The sequence below is a fragment of the Marmota marmota genome, unplaced genomic scaffold (assembly GCF_001458135.2).
Source record: "Marmota marmota marmota unplaced genomic scaffold, marMar, whole genome shotgun sequence".
In the NCBI taxonomy this organism is placed as follows: Eukaryota; Metazoa; Chordata; class Mammalia; order Rodentia; family Sciuridae; genus Marmota; species Marmota marmota.
This window is the reverse complement of record NW_026000021.1, coordinates 326,530-345,864: the sequence shown is the minus strand read 5'-3', so window position 1 is coordinate 345,864 and position 19,335 is coordinate 326,530. Positions and strand designations below refer to the sequence as shown.

Genomic DNA, 19,335 nt, shown 5'->3' with positions numbered 1-19,335 from the left:
CGATTTTTTTTTTTTTTTTTTTTTACTGGGATTACTGGGACAAAAATGCTAATATCCTCATGGCATTTGCTGTAAATTGGCATATTGTTTTATTTTTATTTTTTAAATATTTATTTATTTATTTTTAGGTGTAGATGGATACAACCAATGCCTTTATTTTTATTTTTGTGGTGCTGAGAATCTGAGCACTCTACCGCTGAGCCACAATCCCAGCCCTGGTATATTGTTTTATTAAGAAGCAATTACTTACTATGTTGTGGCCACCAGTCATAAATGTGTATACACGTTTCATCTTGGATATGCTTTAAAGCAACTTCTATTAATTCAGGTGGTAAATGATTACTTCAGTTTGCATTTCTAAGATTCTAAAGGAAACCCTTGTTGTTGAAAGTTAGTTGTTTTTTTTTAATTCTTTGAAACTTTACCATCCAGAAATTCCACTGTATTATATTAGTGTGTGCCCAGTATGCATGTTGCCATGGTGTATGTTGGATCAAAGTAGTGAGGAAGTCTGTCTAGGTCCCTATCTTTGTGTCTTAGTAGGGAAGTAGCCAGTTTAAAAAAAATTAAGCAATTATGTTTTTTACTATTACACAAAGAAATGCCTGAGTACCAACAGGGGTGCCTAATTTAGACTCAGAAATCTGGGAGTGCTTTTCTGAGGAAAAGACATTTCACCTGTAAATCTGAAGATAACTACTTGAAGGAGGAGCAGAAAGAGAGAGAGGTGAAATGGAAAAAGATTATTCCAGAAAGATGAAACAACTAATGAACATAGTCAAGACTTCTGGGCTGGCTGACTACTAGAGCAGATTGCAGCTAGAGTGGGCAGGCAGGTGGAAGTAGTGTATGTGGGGGACGGTCATTAGAGAGAAACAAGGTCCAGATTTGTGGTTGCTAAAAAAAAATTTACTGGCTGTAGTGTTTTAAAAAAAAAAAAAAAAATTGAGCAAGTGTGGGTGGGATGGGGAAAGAGAAACTTTTTTTTTTTTTTAATTTTTTAAAATGTGATACTGGGGATTGAAGCCTGTGCCAGGCACATACTAGGCAAGCAGTCTATCACTGAGCTACATCTCTAGCCCTTTTTTGAGATGGAGTCAGGATAAATTCCCCAGGCTGGATTCAAATTTGCAATTCTCCTGCCTCAGCCTCCCAGGGAGCTGGGATTACAGATGCATACCACCAGTGTGCCTGATTCAGACCAAACACACACACACACACACACACACACACACACACACACACACACGTACGTTTCAGTACTGGGGACTGAACCCTGAACTCAGGGGTTATTTACTTTGACCTATATCCCCGGCCCTTTTTTAAATTTTTTATTTTGAAACAGTCTCACTAAGTTGCCCAGGCAGGCTTTGGACTTGTGATCAACTTGCTTCAGCTTCCTGCAAAGTTGGAATTAGAGGCAAACAACACAAAAGTTATTTTAAAAAAATGATAAAAGCTCAATGACACATTTGTGTATTCATATGAGCTCCAGATTGACCCTATCTAGAGAGAACCTTTACAGTTGGCATATCCTTCCAGTCCCTGTGTATGTGCAGGTGTGCATGCATGTGTGTCCTCCCCCTAATGTAGAATAATAACGTGTACCTTTTTTTTGGTTTGATTTTTCACTTACAAATTTTTTTTTAATATCTTTATTTTTTATGTGGTGCTGCTGAGAATCGAACCCAGTGCCTCAGGCATGCTAAGTGAGTGCACTACCACTTGAGCCACATCTCAGGCCTTCCACTTACAAATTTTTAAAAAGATTTTTCTTTATAAACCACTGAACATTTACTTTTTTTAAAAAAAAAATATATATTTAGTTGTAGTTGGACTAATACCTTTTTTTAATTTTTTTATTAGTTGCACATGACAATACAATGATCTTGACATATCATACATTTGAATCAAATGGGTATATTTTCTCATTTTATAATACCTTTATTTTATTATTTTTATGTGGTGCTGAGGATTGAACCTAGTGCCTCACGTGAATGAGGCAAGTGCTCTACCACTGAGCTACAACCCTAGCCCCTCACTTAGGAATTTAATCAATATTTAAGTCAACTGTATTTTTAAAAGAATAACTGTATTGTATACTGTTATATGTACCATAACTTTACATGCCGATGGACATAATTTAAAATTTCCTAAATCACTTATACCCAGAAAAATTCTTAATCTTACAATAGATCACATAAGTTACTGTTTTATTTGGCCAGCTACCAGAAATAGAATTGCTGAATGCAAAGATATGCATATTAAATTTTTTAACAGCATGTTTAAAAACCATATTTAAAGAAGACAGTTTATGAAAATGATTGTTTTTCTCAGCCTTTTAAACATTGACTACTTTAAGTCTTTTAATGACAAGCAATATCTTCTTTTGTTTGTTTGAAACAGGGGCTTACTATATTGCCCATGCTGTCCTTGAACTTCTGGTTCCAACCCATCTTGCCTCCAGCTCAGCCTCCCTCATACCAGTTGGGACAATAGGCATGGGCTACTGTGCCCAGCTTTATCTTTTATTTTTTTCCCCCATGCTAGGGATCAAACCCAGTGCCTCACACATTCTAAGCAGGTTCTACCATGAAGCCACATCCCCAGCCCTATCTTACTTTTTAATATGGATTTTTGAGGGTTTGTTGAGCATGTCTTTTACAAAGTTTTCTTTTCCCCCTGGTGTTGGGGATGGAACCCATAGTTTTGAGCATGCCAGGTTAACAGTCAACCACTAGACCACATCTGAGCCATGTAAATATCTTTTATGATTTTTTTTTTTTTTTTTGGTACTGGGAATTGAACCCAACTGAGCTACATTCCCAGCTTTTTTTATTTTGAAGCAAAATCTTGCTAAATTGTTGAGGCTGCCCTAGAACTTGCAATCCTCCTGCGTTAGCCTCCCGAGCTGCTGGGATTACAGGTGTGCATTACCATGCCCAGTTCCCAGCCTTTTAAATATTTTATTTTGTTTATTTTTTTTTTTTTTGTGGTGCTGGGGATTGAATCTAGATTCTTGTGCTTGCTAGGCAAGTACTACCACTGAGCTATATCCCCAGCCTCTCAATCCATTTTTTAGTTTTTATTTTGAGACAGTGTCTGAGTTGCCCAGGCAGGCCTCAAATTTGTGATTCTTCTGCTTTAGCCTCCTGAGTTGTTGAGATTATAGGCGTGCGCCACTGCCCCTGGCCAGGAATCTTTTTTTATTATCTTTTAAGCCTTGTTTCTTATCTTGCCCATTTAAAAAAATTGTGTTTTTTATCTAAATGATTTGTAATAGTTGTTCACTAAACTGCATATTAATCCTTCAAAAAATTTTTTTTTCAGATTGTTTAAAAGCTCTTCACACTAGCTAGATATGGTGGTATATACCCATAAACCATAATACTAGCTATTTGGGAGGCTGGGGCAGGAGGATCATGAAGGTTTTTGTTTTTTGGTTGTTGTTGTTAATAATTTTGATTTAGTTGTAGTTGAACACAATACCTTTTTAAAATTTATTTTTATGTGGTGCAAAGGATCGAACCCAGTGTCTCTTGAACGTGTTAGGTGAACGTTGTACCACTGAGCTACAACCCCAGCCCTTGTTTGGTTGTTTTTGCAGTACTGGGGACTAAACTGAGAGGTGCTCTACCACTGAGCTATATTGCCAGTCCTTTTTATTTTTATTTTGAGACAGGGCCTTGTAAATTTGGGAAGGCTGGATTTGAATATGCAGTTCTGTCTCCAGACTCCCAAGGAGCTGGGATTGCAGGTGTGGGCCATCAGTCCTGGAAGGATCTCAAGTTTGAGGCCAGCCTGGGCAGTTTAGTCAGACTCTGTGGTAGAGTGCTTGCTTGCCTACCATGTACAAGTACTAGTACCTTTTCATTTCTTTTTCACTTTAAATCTTTAGTGCATCTGTAATTTTATTTTTGGAGGCACTTTCATATTCCTGTAAAAATAACTTACTGTTCCTGATTCTGTGTTTTATCATTCAAAATGAAGATATTAAAATTCTAAATTTATTGGTAGTTGTGGCACCTGTTAAGAAATTATAGTCCTAGCTACATAGGAGGCGAGGTGGGAATCCAGGAATTGGGAGTAACATAGGGAGACTCTGTTCAAAAAAATTTTTAAATTCTAAATCTGAAAACTTTTTTTTTTTTTTTTAATAAAAACAGGCTAACTCGTGTAGTGAATCAGTTTTTAAGGTGTCAGGATAATATGGAAGAAAAATTGTTTTACACTTAGTTTCCTAGGAAACACAAAATTGCAGTACATTTTGAACATATTTTTCCTTTAAAAATTTTTGTTATGGAGAAATTCAACATATATAAGAGTCACGAGAGTGTAATGAACCCCCTGCGTACCTATGACCCAGTTTCAATAGCTGTTGACCAATTTGTTTCATCTCTTTCAGGACTTAATTCCCTTCTCTGTTAGTTTGATCCAAATACCAGGCAAAACATCTTTTCCTTATGTAAATATTTAAGTATGTATCTCTAAGAGATAAGGACCTTTTTAAAAATCAAACATCAGTACAAAAAGTGGCTGAAATTCTTTGGTTAGTGTTCAAATGTGTGTTTTTATAATGTATTTCTTTGGGCATTTCCAATATAAACTATATCTCCTCAGTTGCAATTTGTAGTTATGATTAGATCAGTATTTAGTGTTAATCGTGAACTTTAGTAGCTAAGTCATATAGTGTATTGTGATTATTTGCATTTTCTGTGCAACTTATTTTTTCTGCAATTAATAATCTTTTGTTGGTTTAGTTATATATACTTATTCTCAAATTCTTTGTTGTCCAAATTAAGCACATTAGGTTAGCAAGTTGACTTTTTTTTTAAGCATATAAAGCAGGGTTTGACCTTGTTTTTATGGTGTTTCCAGCCCTCTATTTGGTATTTTCAAACATAATATAGTATACTGTATCTTTAAAATTACTAACATCTGTTTTAACTATTTTTGTTTAGCCTTAATGTTCTTAGTAGAGATAAGGAAACAAGTAACTAAAGTAATATGACATAAATGTTTGTTAGGTAGTAATTTACATTCTGTAGAGCCAGGCCATGGTATCATGTGCACTGCAGAGACTGAGATGAGATGGAAGGATCCCTTGACTCTAGTTTGATTGAGATCAGGCTGGGCAGCATAGTGAGACCCCTATCTTTAAAACAAAAAGAAAGAAAAAAAAATAGAATATTTAATAATATATGGTGTTTGAATTATGCTTATATTTTAGCTAAAGTAGGTGATTATTTTCATAAGTGCTTAGAAAGGAAATGGAACTTCTCAGAATTGTTGGATCATCAAACTATAACTTGGTACTGTCTAACATTTTCCAATGTTTGTGGGGATATTACTGTACATATATAATTTATTGATCCAGGGGTTTGATGAATTTTATAAATGTTTGCCTTTTCTTGCCAAATCAGCTTGTAAAATAGTTCAGTAAATTTAGAAAACTGCAAGCCATGGGGCTGTCTTATATGTGCCTTTAAAAACTTGGGTTTTTAAAAGTAAACTTATTATTTTTTAGTTGTAGTTGGACACAATACCTTTATTTATTTATTTTTATGTGGTGCTGAGGATTGAACTCAGGGCCTCGCACGTGCTAGGCGAGCGTTCTACTGCTGAGCCACAACCCCAGCCCAAAAGTAAACTAATTTTTAATGGGCAAAATTATATTTAATATATACAACATGATTTTTTGATGTATGTGTAAAAAGTAGCTAGTTTTATTTTTCTTTTCAAAATAGTGTTCATAGGACTTTACTAAATATTTATTTCACTTCAAGTTGGGTGGAGTGTACTTTTTCTCCTGATGATTTTGTTCTCTCTGGTTTTATAGTGACAAAAATGCTGAGCTTCCTCCGTAGAACTCTTGGGCGCCGGTCAATGCGTAAACATGCTGAGAAGGAACGACTCCGAGAAGCACAGAGAGCTGCCACACACATCCCTGCAGCTGGAGATTCTAAGTCCATTATCACATGCCGGGTGTCCCTCCTGGATGGCACTGATGTTAGCGTGGACTTGCCGGTATGTGGGTTTTCCCGAGCTTGCAAATTCTATATGAGATTACTGTCTTTCTTTCTTTGAGCTTTCTATTGATGATAACTTTTGGGGGGAATGAGACAGTCTGGGTTAGTATGCATCAGGCACTTTAATGTTTGGGTACATGGATCAGGTAATCTTAGACCAAAAATACTTGGAATAATACTTCCTCTGGAGTACTAACCTGAAACATTTAAGTGATAGGGCGGTTATTGGTATGGATTAACCTGTGCCTGTTCATGTGTGCTCTTGATGATAACTGTAGATAGTATAATCTAATGAATTTCTTACAATCCTTGTTAAGCATTTATTAAAGCAATGAGTGTCTTTGGGAACCATGGTCAAATTTACATGTGTACTATATGACTTTCAGTTCTTTATACTTTCCAAATACTTTTTTTGGCAGAGGCAGGGTGCACACTGGAAATTTAACCCAGAGGTGATTTACCACTGAGCTACATCCCCAGTTCTTTAAAAAAAATTTTTTTGTGTGTGTCTGGGGGGGCGGATAGGGTTCCACTAAGTTACTTAGGGCCTTGCTAAGTTGCTAAGGCTAATCTTGAACTTGCCATCCTCCTGTCTCAGTCTCTTGAGCTGCTAGGATTATAGGAGTGCAGTAGTGCACTTGGTGAAACCTCTTGCTTTCCTTAAAACAAAACGGACACTTCTCTACAGTCTTGTGTGCCTGTAGAAATTTTAATGAAATGAAGTGAGAAAAAGAACTTTCTTCATACCACTAAGATCTAACTGCCTCTTTGTTCCCAAAGTACCTTGCATTATATATTTTTAAAAAATGAACCAATCTTTATTTCAGAAAAGGATATTATAATTGTATTTGTGTTTTAGGTGGTTCCCCACCCATCTCCAAATGCAGCGTCATTAATTCACAGGCTTTAAAAGGCTGGCGGGAAGCATTGGCGTTTCTTTTTGAACTACTTACTAATACCAGATCTCTTTCAAGTGTCTTTGTTCTTCATTCAAAAACTTTATGTATGTTGTGTGATTTGACATAGATTCATGGGTGGTCCTTTGATGTCTTTCCTCCGTCCACACTTTTTTAGTACCCACTCATATACCTGAATCTCAATTTTGAAAGTCTCTTTAGGCAAGGCTATATATATAGCCTAGATGTTGCTACATTAGTTAAGTGGGCTCTGAAAGCCCTTAAACTTGGTGAGTTTAAGGAATTGGATAGTTTGTTCTAAAGACTTTTCAGATTAATTAGATAATTTGAAATGTACTGGGGATGTACCTTACACATCTTTTTTTGTTTTTGTTTTTTGGGTGCTAGGGATTGAACTCATGGCCTCATGCTTGCTAGGCAAGCACTCTGCCACTGAGCTACAATGCCAGCCATACCTTATACATTTAAAAATATTGGAATATGATAAAAATTAATGAAAGACTCAGGATTTCTTGAAGTTTTTTGGAGTTGTCATTATGTGTACTTGCTATTTTTATATATTAGTCTGTACATTTTTGATTCTGTAAAACTTAAAGGAAAGTTTTCTTTCTATAAGGGCTTCTCAAGGATTGAGAGACATTCCAACATGAGATAGTTTAAGATAGTTCTCATGTTAACTTCTTATCCCATTTGATAAGAATCTTGAGTTTTGTGTACCAATCCATAAAAATATCATTAGATATGTGGTGAAAAGCTTGAGATTACTGGTTCCTGGAAAAGGTTTCCTATTACCTAATGTTTGAAGTATGAACTTGCAGGACTGTTGATGGATAGGTTGGTACTAGGAGAATTTGTAAAGCTTTTTTTCAAAAGCAGTGTATTATAGAAGAGAAACAGCACCAGACTTTAAAGTAGTGGAATAAATGTCTAGTGACTGGTCTAGAATAGTTTCCTAAGGTGTGGTATACTCAGTAAGGTGTATGTGATGCTTGATCAAGTCCAGAAATACTAGCTGGCTCGTCACGAGGCAGTTGCAGTGAAACAGCCAGAATTTTAGATTTGAGTCCTTATGGAATAAAAACAATAGCCTTTTTTTTTTTTTTTTTAGTTTTAGGTGGACACAAAACCTTTATTTTATTTATTTTTATGTGATGCTAAGGATCTTACCCAGTGCCTCACACATGCTAGGTGAGTGCTCTACCGCTGAACCACAACCCCAGCCAGAACAATAGCCTTTTTAGTCTTTGCTGGTGAAATCTTAAAGTTAGTAATGTAACTCTAGATACTTGCTTGAATATAAAATGGACATTTTCTTGCAAATAAAACCATCTTACTAAAGAAAAAGGTAGGTCAGAGGATTATTAATTTCTTACAAAATAAATGTAAGTTTTTGTTTTTTCTCATTTAGCTTTTCAACTAGTCTGGGTGATTCTGGGAGATTTAGAATTGATTTTGGAAATTGAATGAAGCACATATTCATTTCCTATTAGGATTAGGGTCACTAGTGATTATAGCTAGCCAGCATGGAATTAAGATGATTGCCCAGGTAATATATAAGGGATTATCTGTTGAGTATTTATTTTTGCAATGCTAGGGATCAAACCCAGAGCCTCACATATGCTAGGCAGACACACTACCACTGAGCTACATCCCCAGCAAGTGCTCTACCACTGGGCTACTCTCAAACTCTATGATTACGTAGAAAAATTTAATTGGTGGACTTTGAATTAATGTATACTAGTGGTATTGATCATTTGGTTGGGAGTGAGAGTACTGGGGATTAAACCCAGGGATGCTTTGCCACTGAGCTTCATCCCAAGCCCTTAATTTTTTATTTTGAGACAGGATCTTGCTTATTTGCTTAGGGCTTCACCAAGTTGCTGAGGCTGGCTTCAAATTTGAAATCCTCCTGTATCAGCCTCTTGAGTCATTGGGATTACAGGTAGTAGTGATTATTTTCTTATTCCTGCTCTCCTTCCTTTTGAAAACTGGGGAAACTACTTTCTCCTTTTTCTCTGCTCTTCCTTTTTCAACTAAATATAGTAAGAATACCTTTCAGTGATTCAGAGACATCAGAGAGAAATTTTTAACTCTTTTGATTTTTAAATTCTGTTTTAAAATGCTGCAGTAAATTCTTCGAATTCCTTTGAGAGTTTAGATTTCTATCAAGTAAACAATATGTCGTATAAAAATTTGCATCTTCTAAGTGTTAAATCAATATGTGTTATATCAAAAACTGTTATATCAATAATAAAATATTTGGCTAATCAATAGATAATAATTTTCATATACATACTTTACTGATAGCAATGTCAAAAGCTTTTAAATTATACAGGCCATGTATAGTTACACTTTTAAATATAGTAGTCCCCCTCACCTGTGGCTTCACTTTTCTGTGATTTTATTTTATATTTGTGTTAGAGATTGAACCCAGAGCCTCATGAATGCTAGACAGACACTCTGTCACTGAGCTACATCCCCAGCCCTTTCTATGATTTTAGTCACTTGTGGTCATCATGGTCAAAAAATATTGTGAAATATTCCAGAGATAATTTATAACTCTTAAAGTACATTGATATAATTTTCTTGTTTTATTATTATTTTTATTACTCTCTCCTGTGCCTAATTTATAAATTAAATTTTACACTGGGTATGTATACATAGAAAAAAAATCTTTTTATGTGGTTTGGTACTGTCTGTGGTTTCAGACATACACTGAGGGTCTTGGAACATATGCCTTGAGGATAAGGGGATTACTGTAAATGAAAACCATCTCATATTCTTGAATTCGAAGACTTAAAGTAATTAGGATAACAGTACACTTCAAACTGTTTGCAGATTCAGTGCAGTCCTCGCCAGAATCCCAGGTGATATATTGTGGACATCGACAAGCTGACTCTAAAAGTCATATGAAATTGCAGGGAACCCTGAATGGCCAAAACAGTATTAAAAGTAGAATATTCACTTTTTAAGTACTTCCCAATTTTAAGACTTAAAACAAAGCAAAAATAATCAAGATGATGTGCTTTTGGCATAAGGATAGTCTGATGAATGGAATAGAATGGTAAATCGATCCATCTGTGGTCAGTTGATTTCCCCCTCCCCACAACCCCCCTACAAGGGTGCCAAGAGCATTTAATGGGGAAAGAATAATTGTTTTAACAAATGATTCTAGGCCCACTGGTTATCCATATGAGAAAAAATAAAGTTGAGCCGTTACTTCATACCATGTACAGATCAAAGAGCTGCACATCAGGCATGATGGCACATGGTGCCACTTAACTATATCCCCCTAGCCCTTTTTATTTTTTATTGAGACAGTTTCTTGCCAAAATTCCTTTAATTTGGAATCTTCCTGCCTCAGCTTCCTGAGTTACTTGGATTATAGATGTTTGCCACCAGGCCCAACCTAGGTGATGTGGCAGTATTCTTAAATTGACTTCAGTGAAGTTATTCATATCTGTGAATATTCTAAAAATTCATTATATACTTTAGTGGCAAATGGTATGTGAATTATATTTCAATAAAACTATTTACAAAAAAACAAATTTTATATATTTCTGTTTAACTCCACTTAAACTTTTTAGGTTTTTTTTTTTTTTTTTTTTTTTGAGAGAGAATTTTTTAATATTTATTTTTTACTTTTCGGTGGACACAACATCTTTATTTTATTTTTATGTGGTGCTGAGGATCGAACCCAGCGCCCCGCGCATGCCAGGTGAGCACACTACCGCTTGAGTCACATCCCCAGCCCCAAGCTTTTTAGTTTTTAAGAAACATAAAAATGGTACAGGTTTAATTTAAAGGTGATATGCTTGATTTGTTACAGGATAAAAAGCAGTGATGATGGGGTTTCAAACTTATACTGGCAGTGAGATTGCAGAGGAAGAAGTTCCCAGTACATGCATAGGGTATGGGAAGGAATAAAGATTAGAAATGAGTAAAACATAGTTCTAACTCTGCTGGATGGGGTAATATAAATTGTGTGGAAGATTATGAGAGTAAGTGAGCCATCATGAAGAGGGTGTTAATAGAATGGAAATCAAGAAGGTTTCAGAGAGTACTTTTAGAAGCTGTTTTAGAAGGTTTAAGGAATTATTAGATGTTTTGTGGACTTCTTATAGTCCTTTGCACATAGTAGATGCTTTAAAATATTGATTAGTTGTTTATGGAAGTGCATGGAGAGAAAATGAGGAATTACCAAGAGGGAAATAGCACAGCAGCTAGAGAATGGCTGGGTAGGGAAGATCTGAGTTTGTTTTAATGATGTTCTTTAGGAATTGGTTATATATTCACAGGTAGAGATGGGAATATATGGAATATAGGGAGCGACATTCAAGAAGGAATATGTTCTGCTGAGAAAGAAAGCTGATCAAAGATGTTCTTAATCTGTATAAAAGAATATACAAAGAGGACTGGGTCTGAAAGAGGTGGTGACCTGAAATAATTTGTTAGGAGGAAAACAGAAGAATGTAAATAGCAAGTTCTGGTGTTGAGGCAGCTGAATAATGGACTTATAGTCAATGAGAGCTGAGTGAGTCTGTGTTTTCACTTTTCCCAATTTTAATGCTACAACATGAAAGAGTATATAGAAATAAATAGAATATTGGCCCTGGAATCAAGAATCTCACATCTGTAATCTACAGACTGGCCATATGAGATCTTTTTACCATTGCTTAAACTGATGAGCCACTTTACAACTCTGAGCCTTTACATAGGTTTTATACTAACCAGAATTACAGGTACAAAGTAATATGGAGGAAGGAAGATCCAGTCTGTCACATTACTGGAAGGCAGCACAGGTGTTGTCTTTCTTTATTTTTCACTAATCTGAACCCAGGGCCAAGCACACACTTTATCATTGTGTTACAACCCAAGCCCCAGTGTTTCAATATATATTTTTTTTTTTTTTTTTTAAGAATTTTCAAGGGGGGGCTGGGGATGTGGCTCAGCGGTTTAGCGCTCGCCTAGCACATGCGAGGCCCTGGGTTCAATCCTCAGCACCACATAAAAATAAATAAAAATAAATAAAGATATTGTGTCCAACTACAACTAAAAACTAAATATTAAAAAAAAAAAAAAGAAAATAAGAATTTTCAAGGGCTGGGGTTGTGGCTCAGTGGTAGAGTGTTTGCCTTGCACACGTGAGACCCTGGGTTCCATCCTCAGCACCACATAAAAAAATAAATAAATAAAAATAAAGATATTGTGTCCACCTACAACTAAAAAAAATTAAGAAAAAAAGAATTTTCAAAAAAGAAATCATTTTCAAATTGATTGTTCTCCTTCCCGACTTCTTAAAAAATAAAGGAAACTCATTAACTTAAAAAAAAAATTTTCAAAATATTTTTTATAGTTGTAGATGGACACAATATCTTTATTTTATTTATTTTTTTAAATGTTGTGCTGAGGATCGAACCCAGTGCCTCTTATGTGTGTGTGGCAAGCATTCCACTACTGAGCCACACCAGTGTTTTGATTCTTGAGACACAAGAGTCAAGAGTTTATTAGGAGCATAAAGAACCTTCTAAGCAGAAAAAAATGCATTTTGTGAAGGCTCAGAGGCATGACTTATTAGGAAGTTAAAACATAAAAATGCTGGAGTGAGGGGTTGGGGTTATAGCTCAGTGGTACAGTGCTTGCCTTGCACATATGAGGCACTGGGTTTGATCCTTAGCACCACATAAAAATAAATAAAGATATTGTGTCCATCTTAAAAAAAGAAAAATGTTGGAGTGACCAAGACAAAGTTGTAAGCAAGAACAGTTAATTTGCACTTTAATTTGTAGATATTAGTCAGGCTTGGTGGCATGCCTGTAATCCCCCCAACCCAGGACACTGAGGCAGGAGTCAAGTCAGGGCCAGCTTCAGCAATTTAAACCCTGTCTGAGGATAAAAAAAAAAGAAAAAATCTGGGGGCTGGGATAGTGTGAGGCACTGGGTTTGATTTTTAGACCTTTATTTTATTTATTTGTACATGGTGCCATCAACAATTAAAAAAAAAAATCTGTAGATTGTGAGGAATAATTAATGTTGACTTAGGATTTAAAAGCCCCTGAGTCTAATGTATTCTGGAAATCCCAATAAAAGTGCTTTTCTCCTTAAAAAAAAAAAAAAAAAAAAGTCAAATTAGGCAAAAATAAGAAGCAAAAGACATCTAGATAAGAAGGAAAGAAGCAAGATATGTTCAAGATGATATCAAACATATAGAAAATGCTAATGATTTTGCAAAACAATCTATTGGAGCTAATAAATTGATACAGCAACATCTCAAGATAAATTAGAAAAAAAATTAGTTGCATAGTTGTGCATGAGCAGTGAACCATCTGAAATTAACAATTCTATTTACAATAGCATCAGGGAGAATGAAATACTTGGAATACATTTATCCAAGGAGGCAAAAGATTTGCACATTGAAGACTATAAACATTACTGAGAGAAATGAAACAATACCTAAATGAAAGATAGTCCATGTTAAAGGATAAAAAGACAATTGTTAAGATGGTATTACTCAGATTAAAAGCAATTCCTGTTGAAATCCTAATGATGGTTTTTGCAGAAATAGAAAAACCTTTTCTGAGTTCATATGGAATCTCAGGGGACCCAGATAGCCAAAACAATCTTGAAAAAGAAGGAAATTGGGGGGCTCAAACTTCTTGATTTTAAAATTTAATATAAAACTATAACAATCAAAAGTAGTGTGGTACTAGCATAAAGATAGACATGAGCCCATGGAATAGGTAGGGCTTCTCTTTAGAGAAGCAAAAGGCAAAAGGGAGGGGAAAGTTCTTTGAAAAGGATTAGGGAGGAGGAGGAACCTTAAAAGGGGCAAAGAGAGGGAGAGGCAAAAGTAACCTCAAAGAACAACTTCCTGATGAAATACAACTACTGAATAGGCTAAGGCAGAAAATCAAGTTAGGGTACCAGCTTGGGCAATTTAATGTGACCGTATATTAAAATAAAATTTAAAAATGAGGTATGTATCTAAGTGATAGGGAGCTTGCTTGGCGTGGGTTCAGTCCCTGGTATGGGTGGGAAGACTTCCCAAAGGAGCTGCCCTGTCATATTTGCATACAGTGGAAAAATTTTGAGCTTTAAAAGGAATGAAATTTTGATACATGCTATCACATGAGTGATACCTTAAAAACATGAATTAAGTAAGCTAGAAACATGAGGCCAAGAATTATTTGGTCTACTTATATGAGCTATACAGAATAAGCAAGTTCATGGACAATAGAAAATAAGTTACTAGGATCTGGGGGGTGGGGGAGAGAATGGGGGAGTGCTTGTTTAATGGGCATAGTTTGATTGGAATGGTGACAGGTTCTGGGAAAGGATAGTGTTACATGTGAACATCTTTCTGAACTTTAAATTATGTATATAAAGTGGATAAGGCATAATCATCAGGATTACTGTATAAATGTATGCTTAAAAAAGAGAAGTGCCAAGGCTGGGGCTGTAGCATAGTGGCAGAGGCACACTTGAGGCCCTATATTCGATCCTCAGCACCACTAAAAATAAAATAAAGATATTGTGTCCATCTACAACTTAAAAAAAAAAAGTGCCAACACTTAGGGAGGAAACTTGGAATCGGAAAAGTAGGAAAAATGTTTAAGGAAATAATAGATATTTATTTCCTAGAATTTAAGATGAAACATCTTCTTGGATTTTAAAAATCCATATGTAATATCATAGAATGCCTTGGTATATGTATAGTTCTGGCATATGCAAGGCCCTGGGTTTGATCCCTAGCATTTCAGTAGTCAACAAATAAATAGAATACCTCAGAATTACTGTATATGGTACAGTAAAATTTAAGACTATCATATAAGCTGGGCATAGTGGCTCAGGCCTGTACTCCCAGCAGCATGGGAGGTGAAGCAGAAGGATTGCAAGTAAGTGTCAGCAATTTAGTGAGTCCCTAAGCAACTCAGTGAGACCCTGTCTGTAAATAAAATACAAAAAGGGCTGGGGATGCGGCGCAATAGTTAAGTGCTCCTGGGTTCAATCCCTGGTATCACCAAAAAAAAAAAAAAAAAAAAAAAAAAAAATCAGATATAAAGTCTAAAAGTGAACAAGGTAACATTACAAAGGAACAAATGCAAATTAACATATTCAACAGTATTGACTTCAAAAAGACTATTAATAGAGTAATATTTTTTAAGTATTCAAAAGAGTATTTAAAGTAATTTCAAACCTTGAATTTTATTTCTAGTCATTATTCAAGTGTGAGGGATGAGTAAAATATTCTCAAATGTAGAAGGCCTTAGAAAATCAGCCAAAGACCTGCTTGAAAAACATTCACGGAGAATTCAAATAAACAGAGAAGGAAATCTAGCAATACTATAAGACATGTTATATACACATGTAAGATGTATAAATTGAGGTGACCAAATACCCAAGTAAAGATGTTTTAAAAAAATCAGTTTAGGAGCTCATATTGGTGTACACCTGTAATTGCAGCTACTCAAGAGACTGAGGCAGTAGGATTCCAAGTTTGAGGCCAGCCTGGCAACTCAGCAAGACCCTGTCTCCCTTTCACCCCCTGGGGATTGTATCCAGCGGCACTTTACTGCCGCAGTCTGGCTGGGCACAATTCAGGAGCCACTTATCAAGCAGAAAGGAACTTTATTTTTAGAACATACGCCAGACTACAGGAGCTCTTCAGGAATTCCCTCAGAGCCCAACTGCCACCACAGGCTTCCCACAAGCCTCTAAACCTCCCCCACTCCTCCTGCTCTTGAGGCCGATTGGCTGAGTTGCATGGGCGGAGCCAAAAAAAAGTCCCCCAATGAGCAGCTCCCTGATCTGAAAGGGCGGGGAAACAGCCCAAAGAGCATCACCGCAGAGGAGCCAGTTGGCAGCTAGAAGTTTGCTGGGACCGCTGTGAGCCAATCATCAGCGGTCAGCTGGAAGTTTGCTGGGGCCCCTTCCTCTGTGGCTCTCAACACTTTACCACTAAGCTACATTTGTAGCTTTGCTAAGTTCCTGAGACTGGCTTCAGACTTGGAAGTCAGCCTTTCTTGTCATTGGGATTATAGGCATGTGCACCATGCCTAGCTTGTGAGACCCTGTCTCAAAATAAAATGGTCTGGCTCAGTGTAGAGCATATTTAGGGTCCTGGGTTTGATCCCTAGCACTACAGTAAAAAAGGGGAACAGAACAAGTAGAAATAATAAACTTAGTTAAAAAGCAGAGCGTAATGCTCTGGTTTCAAAAACATAAGTAAATGAATGTAAGGTAGACCAGTAGAGAATGGGAAGAGAGGAGAGGAAAAGCAGGGTTATTGGTGAATGAAATGAAGTAAATTAAATTCCATATGTGTATGACTGTCAAAATGATTCCGACTCTTATGTACAACTATAAGGCACCAAAAAGAAGCAACAACAAAAAAGAGATTAATGATATGCTAAAAGGAATCCAAACACACACACACACACAAACACACACGCGCGCCCATACTTTTAAATCCTTAGTTTCAATTCTTTTTTCATTCTTTATTTTCATTTATTTATTTTTATGTAGTGCTGAGGATCGAACCTGGGACCTCATATCTGGGAGGCAAGCACTGTACCACTGAGTTACAGCCCCAGCGCCTCAACTATATTTTTTAAAAATGAAATACTATAAATCACAATTTTGAATTAGATGGGAGAGGCCTAGATAAGAATGTGCATGAAAATTGTTTTCCCTTAGTGCTTTTGCTTATGTGGTTTATATCTATTGATAGTTATTTTGGAAAATATTTTTCGTGAAAATGTTATTACTTGTGTTAACATTACAACAGTTATGTTGCTGCTATTTTAAATTAACAGCTAATTTTTAAAAACTTCTAATAAGGTAACTATTAATAAAGTTAACTTCTAGTAAGGTCACTATTAATAAGGTAACATCTAATAAGGTAACTATTATTATTAGAAGTTTTTAAAAATTAGCTGTTTGTTAATTTCAAATAGCAGTAACATACCCCTTGTATGTTAACACAAGTAATAACATTTTCATGAAAAATATTTTCCAAAATAACTGAGAACTTAGAGTGGCATTGTATTAATGCTGTTACAAATCTTTTTCATGTCTGGTTTAATAGATTCTTTCTTATTTATTTATTTATTTTACTGGGGGATTGAATCTAGGACCTCACATATGTTAGGCAAGTGCTCTAACACTAAACTACATCCCAAGCCCTTTTTCCTGTTTTAATTTTTTTTCAACCAGGGATTGAACCCAGGGGTCTTTAACCACTGAACCACACCTCAGCCCATTTTATTTTTAAAAATTTTAGTTATAGATGGACCCACTACCTTTATTTTATCTTTATGTGGTGCTGAGGATGTGCCTCACATGTGCTAGGCAAGCACTCTCCCACTGAGCTATACCTATGGCTCCCATTTTATTTTTTATTTTGAGTCAGATTCTCAGTAAGTTGCTTAGGGCTTTGCCAAGTTGCTAAGGCTGACTTTGAATTTGTGATCATCTGCCTCAGCCTCCCAGGCTGCTGGGATTACAGGCGTGCACCATGTGCCTGGCCTCCCTTTTGTTTTTGAGAGAGTGTCAATAAGTTGTCCAGGCTGGCATCAAACTAGGAATCATCCTGCGTCAGCCTCTGAAGTAGGATTATAGGTGCGCAGCACAATGCCTGATTGTGGAGTCTGATACTGTGTTGTAATATTACTGCTTTGTAATATGTTGCTTTTTCTTTTTTACAGTGTTGAGATTGAACCCCAGGGTCTTGTCTCTGCTAGGCAAGTGCTTTACCACTGAGCTATATTCCTAGTCCTAAAATGTGGGTTCTCCTTCACCCCGCCTCCCCAGTATTGGGGGCCTTGCAAGTACTTTACTATTGAGGCACATCTTCAGCATCCCCAATATGTTGGTTGTTTTGATTGGAATATCCGAGGGGAATCCTAGGACTTCATGGATCTTTTGAAAGGGTCTTGGGAACCCTCAGTGGTCCTGAGACCACATTTTATCTGTTCATTTTTCAGACATCATCTTTGCTACTACCCTCATTATTTGGTGTCTTCTGTATCCCCAAAGTAATTTTCTAATTTTTTCATGTTCCCTTCTATCCCCCTGCCATTTCCTATCTTACATTCTTTTTTGTTTCTGATTTTTTTTTTTTTCATCAAGCCTTCACTGATAATTCTAGTCACTGATTTTTTTCCTAAAATTTTTTTGCAGGTTTGATTAGTTTTGTATGATTTATAGTTATGTGCTCTGTTTTCTTTTTTCAATTGTATTATTGACTCCTTTAAACTAGAATCTATAAAAATTGAGAAGATAAGGCTGGTGGTGTGGTTCAGTGGTAGAATGTGTTTTTACCATGTGATAGGCCATGGGTTCAACTCCCAGCATCCCAAAAAAGAAAATTGTGAAGACAGAACAATAATTTCTCCTTATACACACATAACTTTGTATAAATATTTGTACTTCAAACTAGGTAATATTTGTTAGTTGGTAAGAAGGTATTCTCCAGGAAAATACATATAGATCACAAATTTTCTTTTGGCCTCAAATGGTTTATTGGGAAACTACACTATTTTACTCATTATCTGCTGTATCATAATACTTTTTGTGTGGTAAATTGTACTTTCTGTAAGACATTGTGTATAACTAAAATCACCTTTTTAGTCCTTTTGACCTTATAAGCTACTTACTGATGGATTTATTTTCTTGCCATTTCAGAAAAAAGCCAAAGGACAAGAGCTGTTTGATCAGATTATGTATCACCTGGACCTTATTGAGAGTGACTATTTTGGTTTGAGATTTATGGATTCTGCACAAGTAGCAGTGAGTAACCTTTAGAAGTTCTCTTAAGGGAATGGAAATGGAAAATTTCTGAGGATGGTCTTAAGTGCTAGAAAGCTACATTTTCTTACTGCATTCATGTGATTTTCTGAGATCTGAAACTTACCTCTTGTTTTAGAATCACCTGCAGTTCTTGTGAATTCTGGTCTTAAACTGAACTACTAGAGGAAAATCTTTGAAGATGGAACTTAGGATTCTGTTTTTAAAAACCACTGGCTTGGTTTTTGGGCACACGAGCTTATGAATTACTGTAACAAATATGTTAAGTTTGTATTTTGTAAATTAAGGTGAGTGGACTAGGATATTTTTTGGTTGTAGATGGACACAATACCTTTATATATGTATATGTATATGTGTATATATTATATGTGTATATGTATATATGCATATATATGTATATATACAAATAAAGAATATATTTATATATACATATATATAAATATATATACATATATATGCATATATACATATATATTCTTTATTTGTGGTGCTGAGGATCGAATCTAGTACCTCAAATCCCCAGCCCTAAATATTCTTTTTTTATTTTTTTATGTGTATTTTTTAGATGGGGGGAGGTACCA

General features: G+C 35.8%; 1 protein-coding gene across 2 annotated transcripts in view; it reads left to right on the top strand.

Moving 5' to 3' along the window:
* The window catches only part of LOC107155721 (band 4.1-like protein 5), an 83,835-nt gene that overhangs the window by 527 nt on the left and 63,973 nt on the right, over positions 1-19,335 (top strand). For both annotated transcript variants that reach the window (XM_048810412.1, XM_015501692.2), the window contains exons 2-3: positions 5,840-6,027; positions 18,632-18,736. In XM_048810412.1, the coding sequence (XP_048666369.1) occupies positions 5,848-6,027; positions 18,632-18,736 (285 nt within the window). In that variant the 5' untranslated portion in view covers positions 5,840-5,847. The remainder of the gene's footprint in view (positions 1-5,839; positions 6,028-18,631; positions 18,737-19,335) is intronic.